The sequence below is a fragment of the Bicyclus anynana genome, chromosome 12 (genome assembly GCF_947172395.1).
Source record: "Bicyclus anynana chromosome 12, ilBicAnyn1.1, whole genome shotgun sequence".
In the NCBI taxonomy this organism is placed as follows: domain Eukaryota; kingdom Metazoa; phylum Arthropoda; class Insecta; order Lepidoptera; family Nymphalidae; genus Bicyclus; species Bicyclus anynana.
This window is the reverse complement of record NC_069094.1, coordinates 1,118,114-1,135,749: the sequence shown is the minus strand read 5'-3', so window position 1 is coordinate 1,135,749 and position 17,636 is coordinate 1,118,114. Positions and strand designations below refer to the sequence as shown.

The 17,636-nt window shown below is 39.5% G+C and overlaps 1 protein-coding gene across 1 annotated transcript in view; it reads left to right on the top strand.

The window, feature by feature from the left end:
- The window catches only part of LOC112054330 (phospholipase B1, membrane-associated), a 35,497-nt gene extending 19,806 nt beyond the window's left edge, over nt 1–15,691 (top strand). The window contains exons 2-7 of the mRNA XM_052884659.1: nt 7,086–7,341; nt 8,006–8,175; nt 10,741–10,957; nt 11,105–11,250; nt 11,855–12,023; nt 12,497–15,691. Of these exons, the coding sequence (XP_052740619.1) occupies nt 7,086–7,341; nt 8,006–8,175; nt 10,741–10,957; nt 11,105–11,250; nt 11,855–12,023; nt 12,497–12,675 (1,137 nt within the window). The 3' untranslated portion in view covers nt 12,676–15,691. The remainder of the gene's footprint in view (nt 1–7,085; nt 7,342–8,005; nt 8,176–10,740; nt 10,958–11,104; nt 11,251–11,854; nt 12,024–12,496) is intronic.
- The last annotated feature ends 1,945 nt before the right edge of the window (nt 15,692–17,636 follow it).

Here is a 17,636-nt window from a genome sequence, read left to right as displayed (position 1 = left end):
TTAGGCCTATAAAATGTCTATAATTCTCTGTATCCGTTGCATCAATCTGAGTTGAACAAATGTCGGTCAAACGAGTTTTCCTCCTTCGTTGGCGTATGTTCCTGACATACCAATATAGATTTTTTTTTTATTTTAAATCCGAAATAGAAAATAGAAGCTGGTATAGATTAGCATATTACTCTGAAAATTTACAATACTGATAATATTACACTACAGAGACACTCTACGAGTACAGAGTAGGTACTTACCTACATAACATACGGCTAGAATTGATAACCTACTTTATTTAAAGAGGGTTAAAAAAACACATGCCATTTCCGAACTCTGGACATAATTAGATATCGATGGTATCGAAACACGATTGGAGTTGGTCTTAGAACTTCGGAATATGCAATAGGTAAGCACCCATAGAAAATAAATAAACGCATCTCATAAATTGCAAAAACTGAAACGTAACTTACTTATTTCATTCTCTTTATACTCTCTAAGATCACTACATTAATTCTGAAAATATTACTAAATAAAAATATTCACAGACATAATCTCAAAGCAAAATGTACGCAAAGGACTTTGCGCATAAAAAATGATGCTTTTTGTTAACGCTTAGTAATAATTTAACTTTTCACATAATTTTCATACCGGGCCATAGATTTTATCAAGGAAAATTAAAAATATTTGGTAACTTACACTTAGTCACTGTGCATTTTATGATTTTTTGAAACTTAAAAGCTATTTATAATTATATTTTGTATTTCCTACATTTATGATATTTTATATCTACGGAAAATATCATCTCATAAAGTTCATCATGATAGAAAAAGTTATTTACAGGTACATTTGAATAAAGGCATTCTCACATATGTATTGATTAATTACCTACGATGTATTACGACGTGTGACTATTATCTAATCTCTTGTAGGCATAAACTTTTTAAATAAATGCGAGATTTGAAAGAGAAACTTGTTACACTTTCAAACTAAGCAGAACCCTACAACTTTTACAGAATTTACGATTTTGGCGACCTCGGCGGGCCAAAATCAACGTAGAATATAAATCAAACGGCCAGTTGCATAAATCATTCGGGCATTGCTCTACAAAATTTGAATATTTCTGCATATTTTTGTCGTAATAAACTAGGTTCCTGATAGGCAGATATCAGATTTGTTTAGAAACTAATAAAAATGACGTAAACGAGTTAGAACAACGCGAAATTTTAGAAAAGATAATTTAATTAATTGATCATCGATTTTTATTGGCCGTTAAAGAAATATTAATTAAAGTGATATAATAATTTATATTACAAATCGATTCGTTACGTACGTCCTCGTGAATGAAACGGGAGAATAATGAGAGGCGTCACAGATCCACAAACGGCGCGGCGTTTATTATTCTTTGTATAGAAAGTCACAAGTGCGTCCATTAATCCGCATCGTACGGATCGCATCGAACGGATTTTAAATTAAAATAAAATCCGTTTGATGCGATGCTGCCGATGCGTACGATGCGGATCAGTGGACGCCTGCCATTAAACTTACTTCTCAGTTTCTGTTATTCTTTCTCCGTTTGTCTAACATAAATGGAAGATATCTTCTTAAGATGTCGGTCGAAGTTCATTGACTGAAAATACTATCAGAACAATAACAGTTAACTCAACATACCACATGGCGGTAATCTGGTAAGCAAGTAAGGTCAAAGTATATAATGACTAGCGGACGCCCGCGACTTCCTCCGCCCGTAGACCTCTTTAATCCGGCCCTATCGCAAAATCCGTTCTTAGTGGAAACCTACTAACTATAGACTACCTCTCTGCCAAATTTCATTTTTATACATCAAGTGGTTTTCGAGATTTCGTGATGAATGACCTTTCGCATTTATGTGTTAAGATTACTAAACTGTACTACCTACTACTTGAATAAATACATTATTTAAACAAATAAAAAAACCCGACTGCATAAAGTATAAAAAAAACTAATAAGAAAAAAACAAGCTCAGTCCAGAAGTGTAAAAAGCAATTAGAAAACAATCGGGACCTTAGATATTGGATAGAATGATTTTATTCTACATTATTTAATAGGTCCCGGCTGAGCTGAGTTGAGTGAGTGAGAACTGAGCTTGTTTTTTTCTTTTCAGTTTTTTTTATACTTTATGCAGTCGGGTTTTTTTATTTGTTAATTTTATTTGTAAATTACATACATACAAACATACAAACAAGATACGCGCGAAAAACATAACCCTTCTTGCAGTCGGGTAATAAAGTGGGTAAGATAAATCTATATACTATAGTGGCGATTATTATTACACGACTCCCTATTTCATTATAAATATGCAAATAATGAAATGGTCAACTTTAGCACAGAATAGATTGCTCTGGAAAGCGAAAGCTCAAAGCACGTCAGAAATCAAGTATGTCGTTATTACCTAAGTAACTTCTACCTACTCGTTGATCAATATGTTACTTTGTTGCAAAACATCGCAAATTGCAAACGGTAAAGCCCCGCTTTAGACGAGTGTATGATAAAGCTTTACTCGAGGACGTAGCGTAGGTTACGGCGAAGTCAAGTAGAAAGCTTACAAATTGTTAAATTATAATTGCTAAACTGTAACCATAGAGCCGTGATAGCCCAGTGAATATGACCTCTGCCTTCGATTTTGGAGGGTGTGGGTTCGAATTTGGTCCGGGGCATGCCCCTCCAACTTTTCAGTTGTGTGCATTTAAAAAAAATAAATATCACGTGTCTCAAATGGTGTAGGAAACACATCGTGAGGAACCCTGCATAGCAGAGAATTTTCTTAATTCTCTGCAGTGTGAAGTCTGCCAATCCGCATTGGGCCAGCGTGGTGGACTATTGGCCTTACCTATCTCATTCTGTGAGCCAAATATGGGTTGATAATGAACCATAGTGCCCTATATACTAGCAATTCTTTCCAGTTATATTGAAGATATAAAAAGTCGAGGACTCTTTTTTTAAATTCTTTACATGTTAGCCCTTGACTACAATCTCACCTGAGGTAAGTGATGATGCAATCTAAGCTGGAAGCAGGCTAACTTGTTAGGAGGAGGATGAAAATCCACACCCCTTTCGGTTTCTACATGGCATCGTACCGGAACGCTAAATCACTTGGCGGTACGTCTTTGCCGGTAGGGTGGTAGCTAGCCACGGCCGAAGTCTCCCACCAGCCAAAACCTTCATACCTGAGAATGTTCTAGTATGAAGTCTGCCAATCCGTATTGGGTCAGCGTGGTGGACTAAGGCCTAAACCCTCTCATTCTGAGAGGAGGTTTGTACTCAACAGTGAGCCGAATATGGGTTAACAATGATAATTATGTGCTCATACATTGTGATTTGATTCAGTGGCATGTGAAGTTGTCTTACTTTATCGCGCTAAAAGCACTTGATCAAACGGAAGTTAAGATTTTAGTACTTAATAAAATATTTACTCGCCTGCAACACAATTTGTTAAAATTTAATCTCTTTTTGAGTATCGATGTTGTAAACAAAATACATATAATAATAATCGTTTGTTAAGGCTGTATTTGTGTCAATGGTGAGCGGGTGCCATAGTTCAAGCCGTAGTTACGGCTACCACACTAGATAGCTAGTAGCTACCTACTTGTGTTGCGATGAAACACATCTTTATTGCAACTATTAAGTAATGTGTGCTACTTTCTAAGTACGTTTTTGGCATTTCTTTTAAAGTATTGTGACTTGAATAGCGTGTACACTTGGGTGAACTTGGCCTTTTTGACTCGTCTTTGGTAATCGCTTATTGTATTCATTTACGATTTGTTTTGTAATGATATCCAATTTTTTTATTCTTGACAAGTTAGCCCTTGACTACAATCCCACCTGATTGTAAGTGATGATGTAGTCTAAGATGGAAACGGGCTAACTTGTTAGGAGGAGGATGAAATCCACACTCCTTTCGGATTCTACACGACATCGTACCGGAACGCTAAATCGCTTGGTGGTACGTCTTTGTCGGTAGGATGGTAACTAGCCACGGCCGAAGCCTCCCACCAGCCAGACCTGGACCAATTAAGAAAATCTCAATCTGCCCAGCTGGGGATCGAACCTCCGTTTTGTAAATCCACCGCGCATACCACTGCGCCACGGAGGCCGTCAGTAGTTTGATTCAATGTAGTATTGTTGTTGGATGTCTGCTGGTTTTTACCGTACATACCTATTGGAGTTAGAACTCTACAGTCTAATTCTTCCTTGTCACTTCTGACAATATATCAGGAAGCCATAATCGCGAGATTCCCTACGTGGTAGGGTAGATCCAATGGAACTGTCTTAACTCTTAACGTATTCTAATAATTTGATGTGGAACGCCCTTCCGACTGCTGGTATATTCACTATTTTGGTCTCAAATCAATTGACAAAATGTCATTTATCTACTGTTTGATGTCTACCAGTAAGCACCGGATGACATTTTTACATACTCGTAGAATCTTAATTACATAGGTATATGTTAACTAGCATACTTCAAAGATAGTGCATTAGCCTGCAGTGCCAATTTAAGGTAACTTCATGCTTTAAGCAACCTCCTCCTATGGGAATTCCGTTATTCCGCCTATCCTTATGTGAATTACTATACTAGACTATACTATGTATAATACACAGAATTTGTCAATTAATGTCGATTTCAAACACGCCGGTTTTGAAATTACTTTCGTGTGTTCGTTGTTTTTCTTGGTCGTCACTGGTGCCTAGATAAGCAATTGCTTAATAAGGCTATGTAGGACTGCTTCCGGCCAGTGGCGGACTCAATGTAACGTTCAAAAAACTTAAGGTTGTTTCCTGATTTCCATAATATCATCTTCCAGTCTCATCTGCACTTACCGTCAATAAAGATCATGGTAAATCTCGATCTAAAATAAAAGAAAATCGTATTGATTATACAAAATCGTATAATGCGAATAGCACGAAACACTTAAGACTTCCTTTATTATGTCACCTCATGCCTGATGGTCATTTAAATGCCTATGAAGTAATTCTACTTGCTATTCTTTTGTGATCATGATCCGAAATTAGTTCTGGGTCAGCGCAGTGTATTTGCAACTTGATGTAACAAATTTGCGATGCGATTCGTATACGTAGACATTCTGTGGACATTGCGATGTGCCAAACTTTGTGACCTCGATACTTTCATGAAAACACAGCAAAATAGATATACAATATATGTATATATCCTACATGAAACAAACAGGGCCCGTAGTCATATGGCTACAGGTTCTGTTATAAAGAGTTCTACGATCGCAAACGCTTCGAAAACTAGAAAAATGTATGTGAATGACAGATCTTGATCACGTGACCGGTCGATAGCAAATGTCATTCCCATAGGTATATTTTTTAATTTTCGAAGCGTTTACGATCGTAGAACTCTTTATAACAGAACCTGTAGCCATATGACTACGGGCCCTGTTTGTTTCATGTAGGATGGTGCGGGTGACAGTTTGTTTCACTCTTGAAAGTTGCCGCGATTCACGATAATAGCGTATTAAGAACGTCATACAGGCGACTGTCCCATACCCATCCCCAGTCCCATGCTATCTGAAAAACACTTTACAGGGCCTGCCTGTATATTTAAGCAGGCCTGCTTATAGGAGAGGGGGTATGAAGCGGTCCTGGTCCTCTATTGGACCATTAATCATGCGGCAATAATTACACATTTTAAAATATTTCTATGAAAATACTAGAACAGTCGTGATAGCCATGATAGCCCAGTGGATATGACCTCTGCCTCCGATTCCGGAGGGTGTGGGTTCGAATCCGGTCCAGGGCATGCACCTCCATCTTTTCAGTTGTGTGCATTTTAAGAAATTAAATATCACGTGTCTCAATCGGTGAAGGAAAAACATCGTGAGGAAACCTGCATACCAGAGAATTATCTTAACTCTCTGCGTGTGTGAAGTCTGCCAATCCGCATTGAGCCAGCGTGGTGGACTATTGGCCTTACCCCTCTCATTCTGAGAGGAGACTCGAGCTCAGCAGTGAGCCGAATATGGGTTGATGACGACGACTAGAACAGTGTCTTCTAAACACGTCTCCAAACCAGACAGAGTCACCTAATGTCACCATTACCGCATAACAAGGTCACCTTCACGTCACTGTTCCTGGTCACGACTGGTGACACCGCTCACCAAGTGTGATCAATGTTACGAAGTGGCACGCGGCGCGCATGCTGATGCGTTTATGTAACACGCACTTTTACGCACTCTTTGTCACCGCTTATACGGTCAAAGAGAGCTATTGTGCTGTTGACAAGTGTTCTATTTGTTTGACTGTAGCTTCAATCGACTAGTTATGTACTCGTTTATTTAATTTAAAATCTTAATAGCATCCTGGAGTTGGGAAGTTGCCGGTGTTAGTACACCCCCGTGCCTCGGAGAGCACGTAAAGCCGTCGGTCCTGTGACTGATCTTTCACCGTTGTATCGATCTGCCGTCCCATCGGACTATGAGAGTGAGGAAAGAGAGAGTGCACCTGTGCTTGCGCACACACTATAGTATTTACTGAGTCTATGGTTAATCTCACTCAGATTGGCAACCGTGGCCGAAAAACAACAATTAGGTCAGGAGCTTATCATAAAGAGGAAATAATTGTGTATTTGTATGTAACGAAAACAATCAAAAAGTCCTGGACCGATTTGAAAAATTCTTTCACCAATAAAAAGTTGCATAATCAAGAAGTAACATAGTTATATATTATTTAATTCCCGTATGCCCGTATATCTGATAGAGTCGTGATAGCCCAGTGGATATGACCTCTGCCTCCGATTCCGGAGGGTGTGGGTTCGAATCCGGTACGGGGCATGCATCTCCAACTTTTCAGTTGTGTGCATTTTAAGAAATTAAATATCACGTGTCTCAAACGGTGAAGGAAAACATCGTGAGAAAACCTGCATACCAGAGAGTTTCTTAATTGGACTATTGGCCTAACCCCTCTCATTCTGAGAGACTCGAGCTCAGCAGTGAGCCGTATATGGGTTGATAACGTATTTGATAAAATGGGAACGTGAAACCGTGAGGTCCGTATTAAATAGTCAGTAATACAGCTTTAAATTATTTTCTTTTTTCCAGTGGACAGTACATTACCCACCACGCAAAACCAACGTGCGGAGACAGAGCACCGTCTCACCCGCCACACCGTTCCCCTGCCAGGACTCCGTCCCCTGGGGCCGCAGCAGGCAGGTCCCCACCTCCGTGCACAGGCTGCGGCCGGGGGACATAGACGTGGTGGCTGCTATAGGGGACTCCCTGGTCGCTGGCAGCGGGGCCTTGGAAGAATTCGCCCTCGGAGCTATTGTGGAGTATCGAGGGGTGTCTTGGTGTGCAGGTAATTTGTTGAATCATTATTATCATCCTAATTTTAAGCCAGGTCTAAAAATTTTGTGAAAAGTCATCGCTTACTACGCATTTTTAACCGACTTTCAAAAAGGAGGAGGTTCTACGTTCGGCTGTATGTATGTTGTAGTTTAGCGTGAGCGTGAGTGTTAGAGCTGTGATAGCCCAGAGGATATGACCTCTGCCTCCGATTTCGGAGGGCGTGGGTTCGAATCCGGTCGGGGGCATGCACCTCCAACTTTTTCAGTTGTGTACATTTTAAGAAATTAAATGTCTCAAATCGGTGAAGGAAAAACATCGTGAGGAAACCTGTATACTAGGAGATTTTTCATAATTCTCTGCGTGTGTGAAGTCTGCCAATCCGCATTGGACCACTGGCCTAACCCCTCTCAGCGGTGAGCCGAATATGGGTTGATAATGATGATGATGATATAGCGATCCGATACGATGCCGCGTGCCAACCGTATAGAGGTACAGGTAGAATAAGCTAACACCCGTTTAGTACTGAAAAAGGAAGAAATCAAGATCTATCCGATGTTAGTAATACAGACAGTTGCTTAAAATAATAATTATTCTATTAATGCAACAGAATCACCAAAAATTTGCGCACCACAAAAAGTATCTCCCTCACTCCCTGTATATTGTTTTGTTTGCAGGCGGCGACGCCACGTGGCGCGAGTACCTGACGCTGCCCAACATCCTCAAGGAGTACAACCCTGGACTGCGCGGCTACTCCACCGGCACGGGCGAGTGGCTCGCCAGGAACTCGCGCCTCAACGTGGCCTTCCCCGTCGCCTCCGACCAGGACGCTTACAAGCAGGCCAAGGTATTTCCTCGACAATTCACCGCGCCATCCCATCAACTGCTCCCAGCTGCCTGACATCCTACAAACCTCGCCCAACCAACCAGTATAATAAGATTCCGACCAGGATGCTTACAATCAGTCTATGGTCAATACGCTACCCTCCACCGAGCCATCCTATCAGTTGCTCCCAGCTGCTCAACATCCTACAAACCTCGCCCAACCAACCAGTATAATAAGATTCCGACCAGGATGCTTAAAAGCAGTCTATGGTCAATCCGATACCATCCACTGTGTCAACCCATCAACTGCTCCCAGCTCCTCAACATTCATACAAACCTCGCCCAACCAACCAATATAATAAGATTCCGACCAGGATGCTTACAATCAGTCTATGGTCAATACGCTACCATCCACCGAGCCATTCCATCAGTTGTTCCCAGCTGCTCAACATCCTACAAACCTCGCCCAACCAACTCTTATAAGATTCCGCCCAGGAAGGACGCTGTCTTGGATTCCGCTAAAGAATGCATCCCGTATAGATTCAGTTAGACGTTAGAAGAAATTAGTTTTAGCCTATACGCCACTAGGTATGAAAGAATTTAAAGAAGAGAAAGGTACTTCCACTACCATCCACCGCGTCAACTCATCAACTGCCACCATCTGCCTAACATCTTGCAAACCTTGCCAAATCAACTAGTATGTGGTTATACCATAGTTCCCCAGCTGGCATAGCGAATTCACACGGCTTATAATAGTACCTAAAGTTTGAGATTTTTTAGGAAATATACGATGAACAACGTACATAGCTTCTCAATGTCAAAAGAAATAAGAAGCAAACGGTAAAAATTTAAATAAACTCTTTAAAAAAAAAATATCATTTGATCTACGAGTATCTTCGTAATAGCTGTATACCTAACTTGACCTGGAAAATTACCAGACTGTGACTCGAAAATATATTAATAAATTATTAATTAGTACTCATTTACGTCATCCAGCATGAATATGGCAACAATGTTAATTCAAATTTTTAATACCTAACATAGAAATAAATCAAGTTTACTTCTCCGCATCGCCGCGTTATGTATTTATTTATGTTCTAATATGGGTTAATATTACACGCACAACAAACACACACATAAATTACTTAGATTTTAGAGGCCACGATGCCACTGACAGACAGACATATACCTACGCCAAATGTATAACACCCCTTTTTTAACGTCCGGTGTTAATAAATTATTTTGAACAAAAAATTTAACCGACTTCTAAATCACAAAAATAAACTAAAAAGCGAAAAATAACATCGTATTTTTTGTATTTTTAATTATTACTTTTTTATTAAATTTATCTCAAAAATAAACTAAAAAGTGAAAAATAATCGTATGTGCTACCTTCTGATCACTGAAGGCGGTGCTAAGTCAGTGGCCATTTTTGAAAGAACTGTCTGTAAATCCTAAAAGTTTATAATTTAATCGGCTTTAGTTAATGATAAATGCATCAGTGTGTTGGCACCGCCTTCAAAGTGACCAGAAGGTAGCACATACGATGTTATTTTTCACTTTATAGTTTATTTTTGAGATAAATTTAATAAAAAAGTAATAATTAAAAATACAAAAAATGGTATTACATACCTAGTAACTTCGATATCCACGGAATATGTTGCTAGTTACCATATGTGTACATCCAAGCGTGATATTAACTAGAACTTTGGAAAAAATATAACAAATTAATTACTTGCGACAAAGTTAATCCAATTTGACCCGTGTGAACTGTACTAAACCGCTATTCACAACATCGTAACCCGGTAATTACTAACATATTGCAGTACTATCAATATATATAAAAACAAGTATTACTAAACGTATGTTTGTAGGTTGCAGCATACAACATACTTACTGATTTGTTACTTATTCTGTAATTGAGTTTTATTTCGAACACAACCATGATGGATTTTTGAAAAATTTAGTTGAGAAAACGTACTAAAAAAACACATCAAAATGCACTTAAAGAAAAATATTGCGTTGTTTAGTTATTTGAAACTTCAAAATTGACTTTTTCAAAAGAGCAACTGTTGAGTTTCTTGCCGGTATCTTCTCAGCAGAACCTGCCTTCCGAACCGGTGGTAGAATTTTTACAAATAGTCAACTGACGTGTCAAAAGTGCTTGTAAACTGAGCCTACTTGAAATAAATGATTTTTGATTTGATTTGATTTTTGATTTTAAAATGTCTTTTTAGTTTGGGCGTATTCATGTAGCAGGTTTCCTGTGCCTATCTACCAGTGCTTTAATGTCCTCGTCGATGGTCCGTGCTGGTAGTCCGTGCCGAGTCTCCACATCTGTATTAAACCAGCGCTGGACGTGGCCAACCAGTCCCGACTTGGTCCAATCAACGCTGTTATGGTGCGATATCATACTGCCACCTGCTTGTATCCGCTTGCTCTGCGCAGACTTTAAAGTATCGATAAGTGCTGGTTTATCGGCACAGGCAACCTGCTTCCTACATGACTACGCCCTAGGCCACGGCCCTAGGCAATATCCTCCTTGAAATAATGGCAGAATACTACAATCACACGTTTCTCGTTCCAGATCCTCGTAGCGCGCATGCGTTCGGCGGCCGACATCGACGTGTCGCGCGACTGGAAGATGGTGACCATGTTCATGGGCGCCAACGACCTGTGCTCGGCCTCGTGCCTGTCGCCCGACGCCTGGTCGCCGGCCGCGCACGCGCGCAAGCTGGCCAGGGCGCTGGACTACTTGCACAAGCACTTGCCGAGGACTATCGTCAACCTCATACCTGTACTGGGTGAGAAGAGAAAATAGACTTTAACAGTGTTCACATAGAGTATACTTTAGCTACACAGACCTTGGATGGTGGTTCTGCAGAGCCTGACTCTCTGGCGTGCCGGTCTCTCCGTACATGCAGATTCCCTTAATATCGTAACTGTTCCAGACGTGTCAGTGTCAGTGCGGGTGCTTCGCCCCCTGATGTGCCGGCTCATGCACCCGCTGTTCTGCACGTGCTTCCACCGCGGCGGCGGCGAGCTGCTGGAGCTGATCCGCCAGGCGAGGCTCTACCAGGCTGCGGAGACTGCTCTCGTAAGTGTACACTGACGCTGCTTAGAAGGCCCAGGGTGTGGCGCAGTGGGTAGTGATCCTGCTTTCTGCATCTACGGCTTTTTACGCAAATAGGCCTCAATTACATCATCATCATTAACAACCCATATTCGGCTCATTATTGAGCATGAGTCTCCTCTCAGAATGATATGGGTTAGGCTATTAGTCCACCACGCTGGCCCAATGCGGATTGGCAATGATGGTTGGCAGATTCACATATAGAGAGTTAATAAAATTTTCAGGTATGCAGGTTACCTCACTAGGTTAAAATGCATAAAACTGAAAAGTTGCATGCCGCGGACTGGATTCGAACTTACGCCTTCCAAGTCGCAGGCTGAGGCATCACATTATGCACTTACATTACACTAGGCTATCACGAGCTTCAATTTATTAATGGGAAACTGTTCAATATATGTATATATAGCTTTCGAAGATTCGATTCGATTCGAAGATCTTCGATCGCTGAGTGACTCTATGAGGACCATTATCTATCTAATTTGATTTGACAAACAGACACTTAAATTTAATTTTTATGTATTGATGATGCCTACCCTAATTACGTACTTCATGCACGCCACTGTTGCAGGTGGAGTCCGGGCGCTACGACACGCGCGACGACTTCACGGTGGTGGTGCAGCCCTTCATGCGGCTGTTCAACGCGCCCATGCCGCCCACGCAGCCGCTGCCGCTCGTCATCCACCAGTCCTACATCACGCACGACTGCTTCCACTTCTCGCAGAAGGGACACGCACTCGGTAACCTGTCTCTCCAATTGTTAGCCTAAACAGCGTCATTATCATCATCAGCCGATAGACATCAACTGCTGGACATAGGCCACTTGCATGGGCTTCCAAGCACAACGGTCTCGAGCCGCTAACATTCAACGGCTCCCTGCAACCCGCTAGATGTCCTCGGTCCACCTAGTGGGGGGTCGACCAACACTGCGCTTTCAAGTGCGGGGTCGCCATTCCAGCACTTTGGGACCCCAACGTCAATCGGCTCTTTGAGCTATGTGGCCTGCCCATTACCGAAGTGGCAATGAGAAATTCTCAATCGGCCCAGCCGGGAATCGAGCCCAGGACGTCCGTCTTATAAATCCACCGCGCATACCACTGCGCCACGGAGGCCGTCAAAAATATGTGAGCTGGTCTTCTTTTTACATCATGTGGTACTCATTCTGTTCATAAATCAATCGTCATTATCTGTTCATCTCATCTTCTCTTTTCAGCTGCAAATCTCCTCTGGAACAACCTGCTAGAGCCCGTGGGCAACAAATCTGACAATGTGCCTCCCGTATTGATGCACTCCTTCCGCTGCCCGTCCAGGAATGCGCCCTTCATCTTCACCAGCAAGAACTCACCCCAGTTCCTCAGAACTGGAAAGCAGGAAGGTGCTTTTGAACCATAGATTTTTGTATCCATAATGCAATAAGCAAGAATCTAGATGGTTAGTGATACTGAGAAATCGTGACTCAATAGTCTTTCAGTCGAGATCGTAGATTTAAATTAATAAATCTTAAAGCCCAAGCAAGGGCCTTAAAGAAGGCCGGAAAGACAGATAAAGGTCCGTAGCTCATTAGAGCCACCCCGCACCCATTCATCTCGCACGGTTAGTAGTACTCTAATAGGTATGCCTCGGAACTTTAATTTTAAGTTTTCGACTAATTATCACCATTATTTAATAATATTATTAGACGCTTCTGACGTTTCGAAAGTGATCGTATACTAAGCCTAATGAAATAAATGAATTTTGAGTTTAAGTGTAAGGATTTATATAAACATTGTTGGTACCAAAATGCTATTACGTTGGAACTTGTCAAGGCTAAGCGAGTCTACTCGCATACTTGACTTGAGGTGACTGTGCATTGAATGAATGTTTTATGGCTATGCTGGTGCTATTAGTCAGGTGCCGGGTGGCTTTAATGTGTTATGACCCTTAAGTCAAACATGAAGTTGAACTTAAAAACGTTCCAATTTAATTTATAAGTAGAGTGATAGTTTTATTTATACAAATTATCATATACCTCATTACTATGTAAGAATGAAATTTAAGGTACAAGACAATTAATGTAAATATGTATTATATTTTTTTTTATTAATGTAAGTAAACTAAAACAACTGCATGATTTTTGACCATTCAGATACGGCATCTTGTTTAAAAAAAATATCAACAGACTGCTTCGAGTAAGAATTTACTACAGAATCTTCATACCACTTTGTCTGTTCTTTGATCATAAGCTAAATGACGTCATAACAAATTCAATATGGTAGACTTGACTACCTACCTCGCTAATTAGCATTGCGGCTATTATTTGCTTTAGATTATTTTCAAATTTAAGAGTATACAATATAAAAAATAATATAAATTGTTTAATTTTAATAATTTACTTAAATTACCTATTTAAGTACCTAATTTGTAAAATCTTTGAAACATTTAATATAGTATTGTACCAAAGTTTAAATATTTTTTTACTTAAGTATATATGTAAATTATTATTATTCCTCGCACCGCAATACATTGACACGCTGTTACAGAATACAGCGCCAAACTTTGAGTCTTCTCAGCCTCTGTAGCTAAGTGGCACGTCGATTCTCTTTCTACGATCGCTAACGCTTCGAAAACTAGAAAAATGTATGTAGTCCGGGGGCCCGTATCATTGATACTGCCGATACTTATTAGAGCGGACTAGAAGTTTGGCGTGACATACTCGTAACTCTGAGTATACACTTCGACCAATGTAAAACTTTGGTCGAAGAAAGTTGTCCCCGTGTACTTATAATATGAAGCGTAAAATCAAGTACCTTTGTAAATGAAGTAGGAACATTTGTAAATGAAGTAGGAACATTTGTAAATGAAGTAGGAACCTTCGTAAATGAAGTAGGAACTTTTGTTATTGGATTAAGAACCTTTGTAAATGAAGTAGGGACCTTTGTAAATGAAGTAGGAACTTTTGTTAATGGATTAAGAACCTTTGTAAATGAAGTAGGAACTTTTGTAAATGAAGTAGGAACTTTTGTAAATGGATTAAGAACCTTTGTAAATGAAGTAGGAACCTTTGTAAATGAAGTAGGAACCTTTGTAAATGAAGTAGGAACCTTATAAATGAAGTAGGAACCTTTGTAAATGAAGTAGCAACCTTTGTAAATGAAGTAGGAACCTTTGTAAATGAAGTAGGAACCTTTGTAAATGAAGTAGGAACCTTTGTAAATGAAGTAGGAACCTTTGTAAATGAAGTAGGAACCTTTGTAAATGAAGTAGGAACCTTTGTAAATGAAGTAGGAACCTTTGTAAATGAAGTAGGAACCTTTGTAAATGAAGTAGGAACCTTTGTAAATGAAGTAGGAACCTTTGTAAATGAAGTAGGAACCTTTCTAAATCAAGTAGGAACCTTTGTAAGTGAAGTAAGAACCTTTGTAAATGAAGTAGGAACCGTTGTAAATGAAGTAGGAATCTTTTTAAATGAAGTAGGAACCTTTGTAAATGAAGTAGGAACTTTTGTAAATCAAGTAGGAACCTATGTAAATGAAGTAGGAACCTTTGTAAATGAAGTAGGAACCTTTGTAAATGAAGTAGGAACCTTTGTAAATGAAGTAGGGACCTTTATAAATGGAGTAGGAACCTTTGTAAATGAAGTAGGAACCTTTGTAAATGAAGTAGGAACCTTTGTAAATGAAGTAGGAACCTTTATAAATGAAGTAGGGACCGTTGTAAATGAAGTAGGAACCTTTGTAAATGAAGTAGGAACCTTTGTGAATGAAGTACCTTTTGTACTTGATTTGAAGTATATTCATAGAAAATACAAGCAATGCGTAGATGAGTTGAGGGGAAAAGTAAAATAATTGAGATAATATTGGGTTATTTTTATTTAATACATATAAATAATAAGAGGTGCTTACTAAAATGTTTTCTATTCTTGGTTGGTGCTAGTTAGGTTGTTTGAATTTGAATTAAATTAACGTCTATATAGTGTTGCCACCCCCTCTCTTGTAAGAACTGTAAGAAATGGGTGTCACTACTTATTTTTAAAATACATAATATTTAGCACTTGTTGTGAATTCGTTGCCACATAATAATCTATAAATATATAAATATAAATTGATTTATAAATTTAATAAAATTCAATTTTCATTTTAATTTTAAATCTTAATCTAATATTAATACTGATAAAATCTTTAAGGAAAGCTGTATAAAGAAGAACATAGTCATAATTAAAACCATGCGATATTTACAAGTTGATTATTGAGATAAATCTGTTATTGTATTCTAACTACTAACAAATTTTCTTGTAAATTTTTATTTAAATATTTTTAAGGTGCTACGAGTGCGATTCATTGTTGTTGTTTCATTACCTTCTATAAATAATTTAGTAAATAATATAAATTGTGAATATGTACATAGAAATAAATTTCACTAAAAAATTAAATTGGGTTTTTTATTTTACATGGAAGTATCTTACATATTTATTTATTTATTTTATTAGGATAACCAACAGCTATTATCACATGTTAATGATTTACATTAAAATAAATATATGAGTAGTTATTGCACAGCTAATTATAGGTTAACATAGCATACACAAATTAATATAGTGTCAATACTACAAAACTCATTACCCTTCCTTTCCTTACAAGACCTTCCCTACCTACCGTTCCTTACAAAAATCATTACCCTTCCTTTTGGCTTCGCCGTAGTCGGGTAAAAAGGTCTCAGCTTTTTGCTAACGGAATCTATCGCCTGCAAATTAATAAGTAGCAATTATAACTATTTCCATTTAAGTGGCTAACATATTATCAGGCTGTATGATATTCTGACCCACAGTTGCACTATTATAGTCTGGCAATTTCGTTGATGACGCGCACATGATACGCGGGCGACGGGGGGAAAGACTGCTACAAATGTAAGGATAGGGGTATGGTAGTAGGAGTAGTGTAGGGGTAGGGTAGGGTAGGCTAGGGGTAGGGTTGCGTCCCTTCTCATCCCCTGTATGGTAGGGTAGCTGTAGAGTGGGAGTAGGGTACTGTCACGCGGACGAAGTCACGGGCGTCCGCTAGTAAAGAATAATTATTTTAAAAGAACAACTATCGCTTTCTTTAGAAGCTGCATTCTAAGTTCTAGACACTAACCTGATGAATCTGAGATGATAAAAGTGCTTGTTACTTTTAACTAAGCCTACTTGAAACAAACGAAACTCCGTGGCGCAGTGGTATCTATGCGCAGTGGATTTACAAGACGGAGGTCCTGGGTTCGATCCCCGGCTGGGCCGATTGAGATTTTCTTAATTGGTCCAGGTCTGGCTGGTGGGAGGCTTCGGCCGTGGCTAGTTACCGGCAAAAACGTACCGCCAAGCGATTTAGCGTTCCGGTACGATGTCGTGTAGAAACCGTAAAGGGGTGTGGATTTTCATCCTCCTCCTAACAAGTTAGCCTGCTTCCATCTTAGACTGCATCATCACTTACCATCAGGTGAGATTGCAGTCAAGGGCTAACTTGTAAAGAATAAAAATAAAAAAAACGAATTTCGCCAAAATATTTTTTTATAAACACAGGAAAATCTTTCGCAAAGCAAAATAAATCATCGGACGTAGATTTACAAATTGTAGAATGAGATTACATAGCCGATGTTATTAGGTTAGCAAACAATGGAGGATGCTATTTGTTTCGAGTTGGCCGTTCTCAGGCAGGGCAGCTAATGACCCGTGGTATTGCCGACATGGTGACTGCCTACCGACTGAACTGAATCTTGCTCTTGGCTCTCTTGGCTTGATATACTCGTACAGTAAAAGCTCTTTATTCGCGGGGTATAGGTATCTGTGGATGTACCGCGAATACAGAAAGTGTGAATTTTTAAAATGGTAATAATTGTAAGGGCGGCAAAACGAACAACAAAAATTTAGAAAATTTTTATTTTTTGGCTAAATATTTTAGTTATTTATTTTAGATTAAAATGAATAACTTAGTATTTTTTTGTTTGTGTGATCTATAAAAGCTCTTTCAATTCAGACATATATGTCATCATCATCATTATCAACCCATATTTGGCTCACTGCTGAGCTCAAGTCTCCTCTCAGAATGAGAGAGGTTAGGCCAATAGTCCACCACGCTGGCCCAATGCAGATTGGCAGACTTCACACACGCAGAGAATTGAGAAAATTCTTTTGTATGCTGGTTCTCTCAGGATGTTTTTCCTTCACCGTTTGAGACACGTGAAATTTAATTTCCTAAAATGCGCACAACTGAAAAGTTAGAGGTGCATGCCCCGGACCGGATTCGAACCCACACCCTCCGGAATCGGAGGCAGAGGTCATATCCACTGGGCTATCACAGCTCTATCATGTATTCAATATATTAAGGAATTTGCCTCTAAAATTA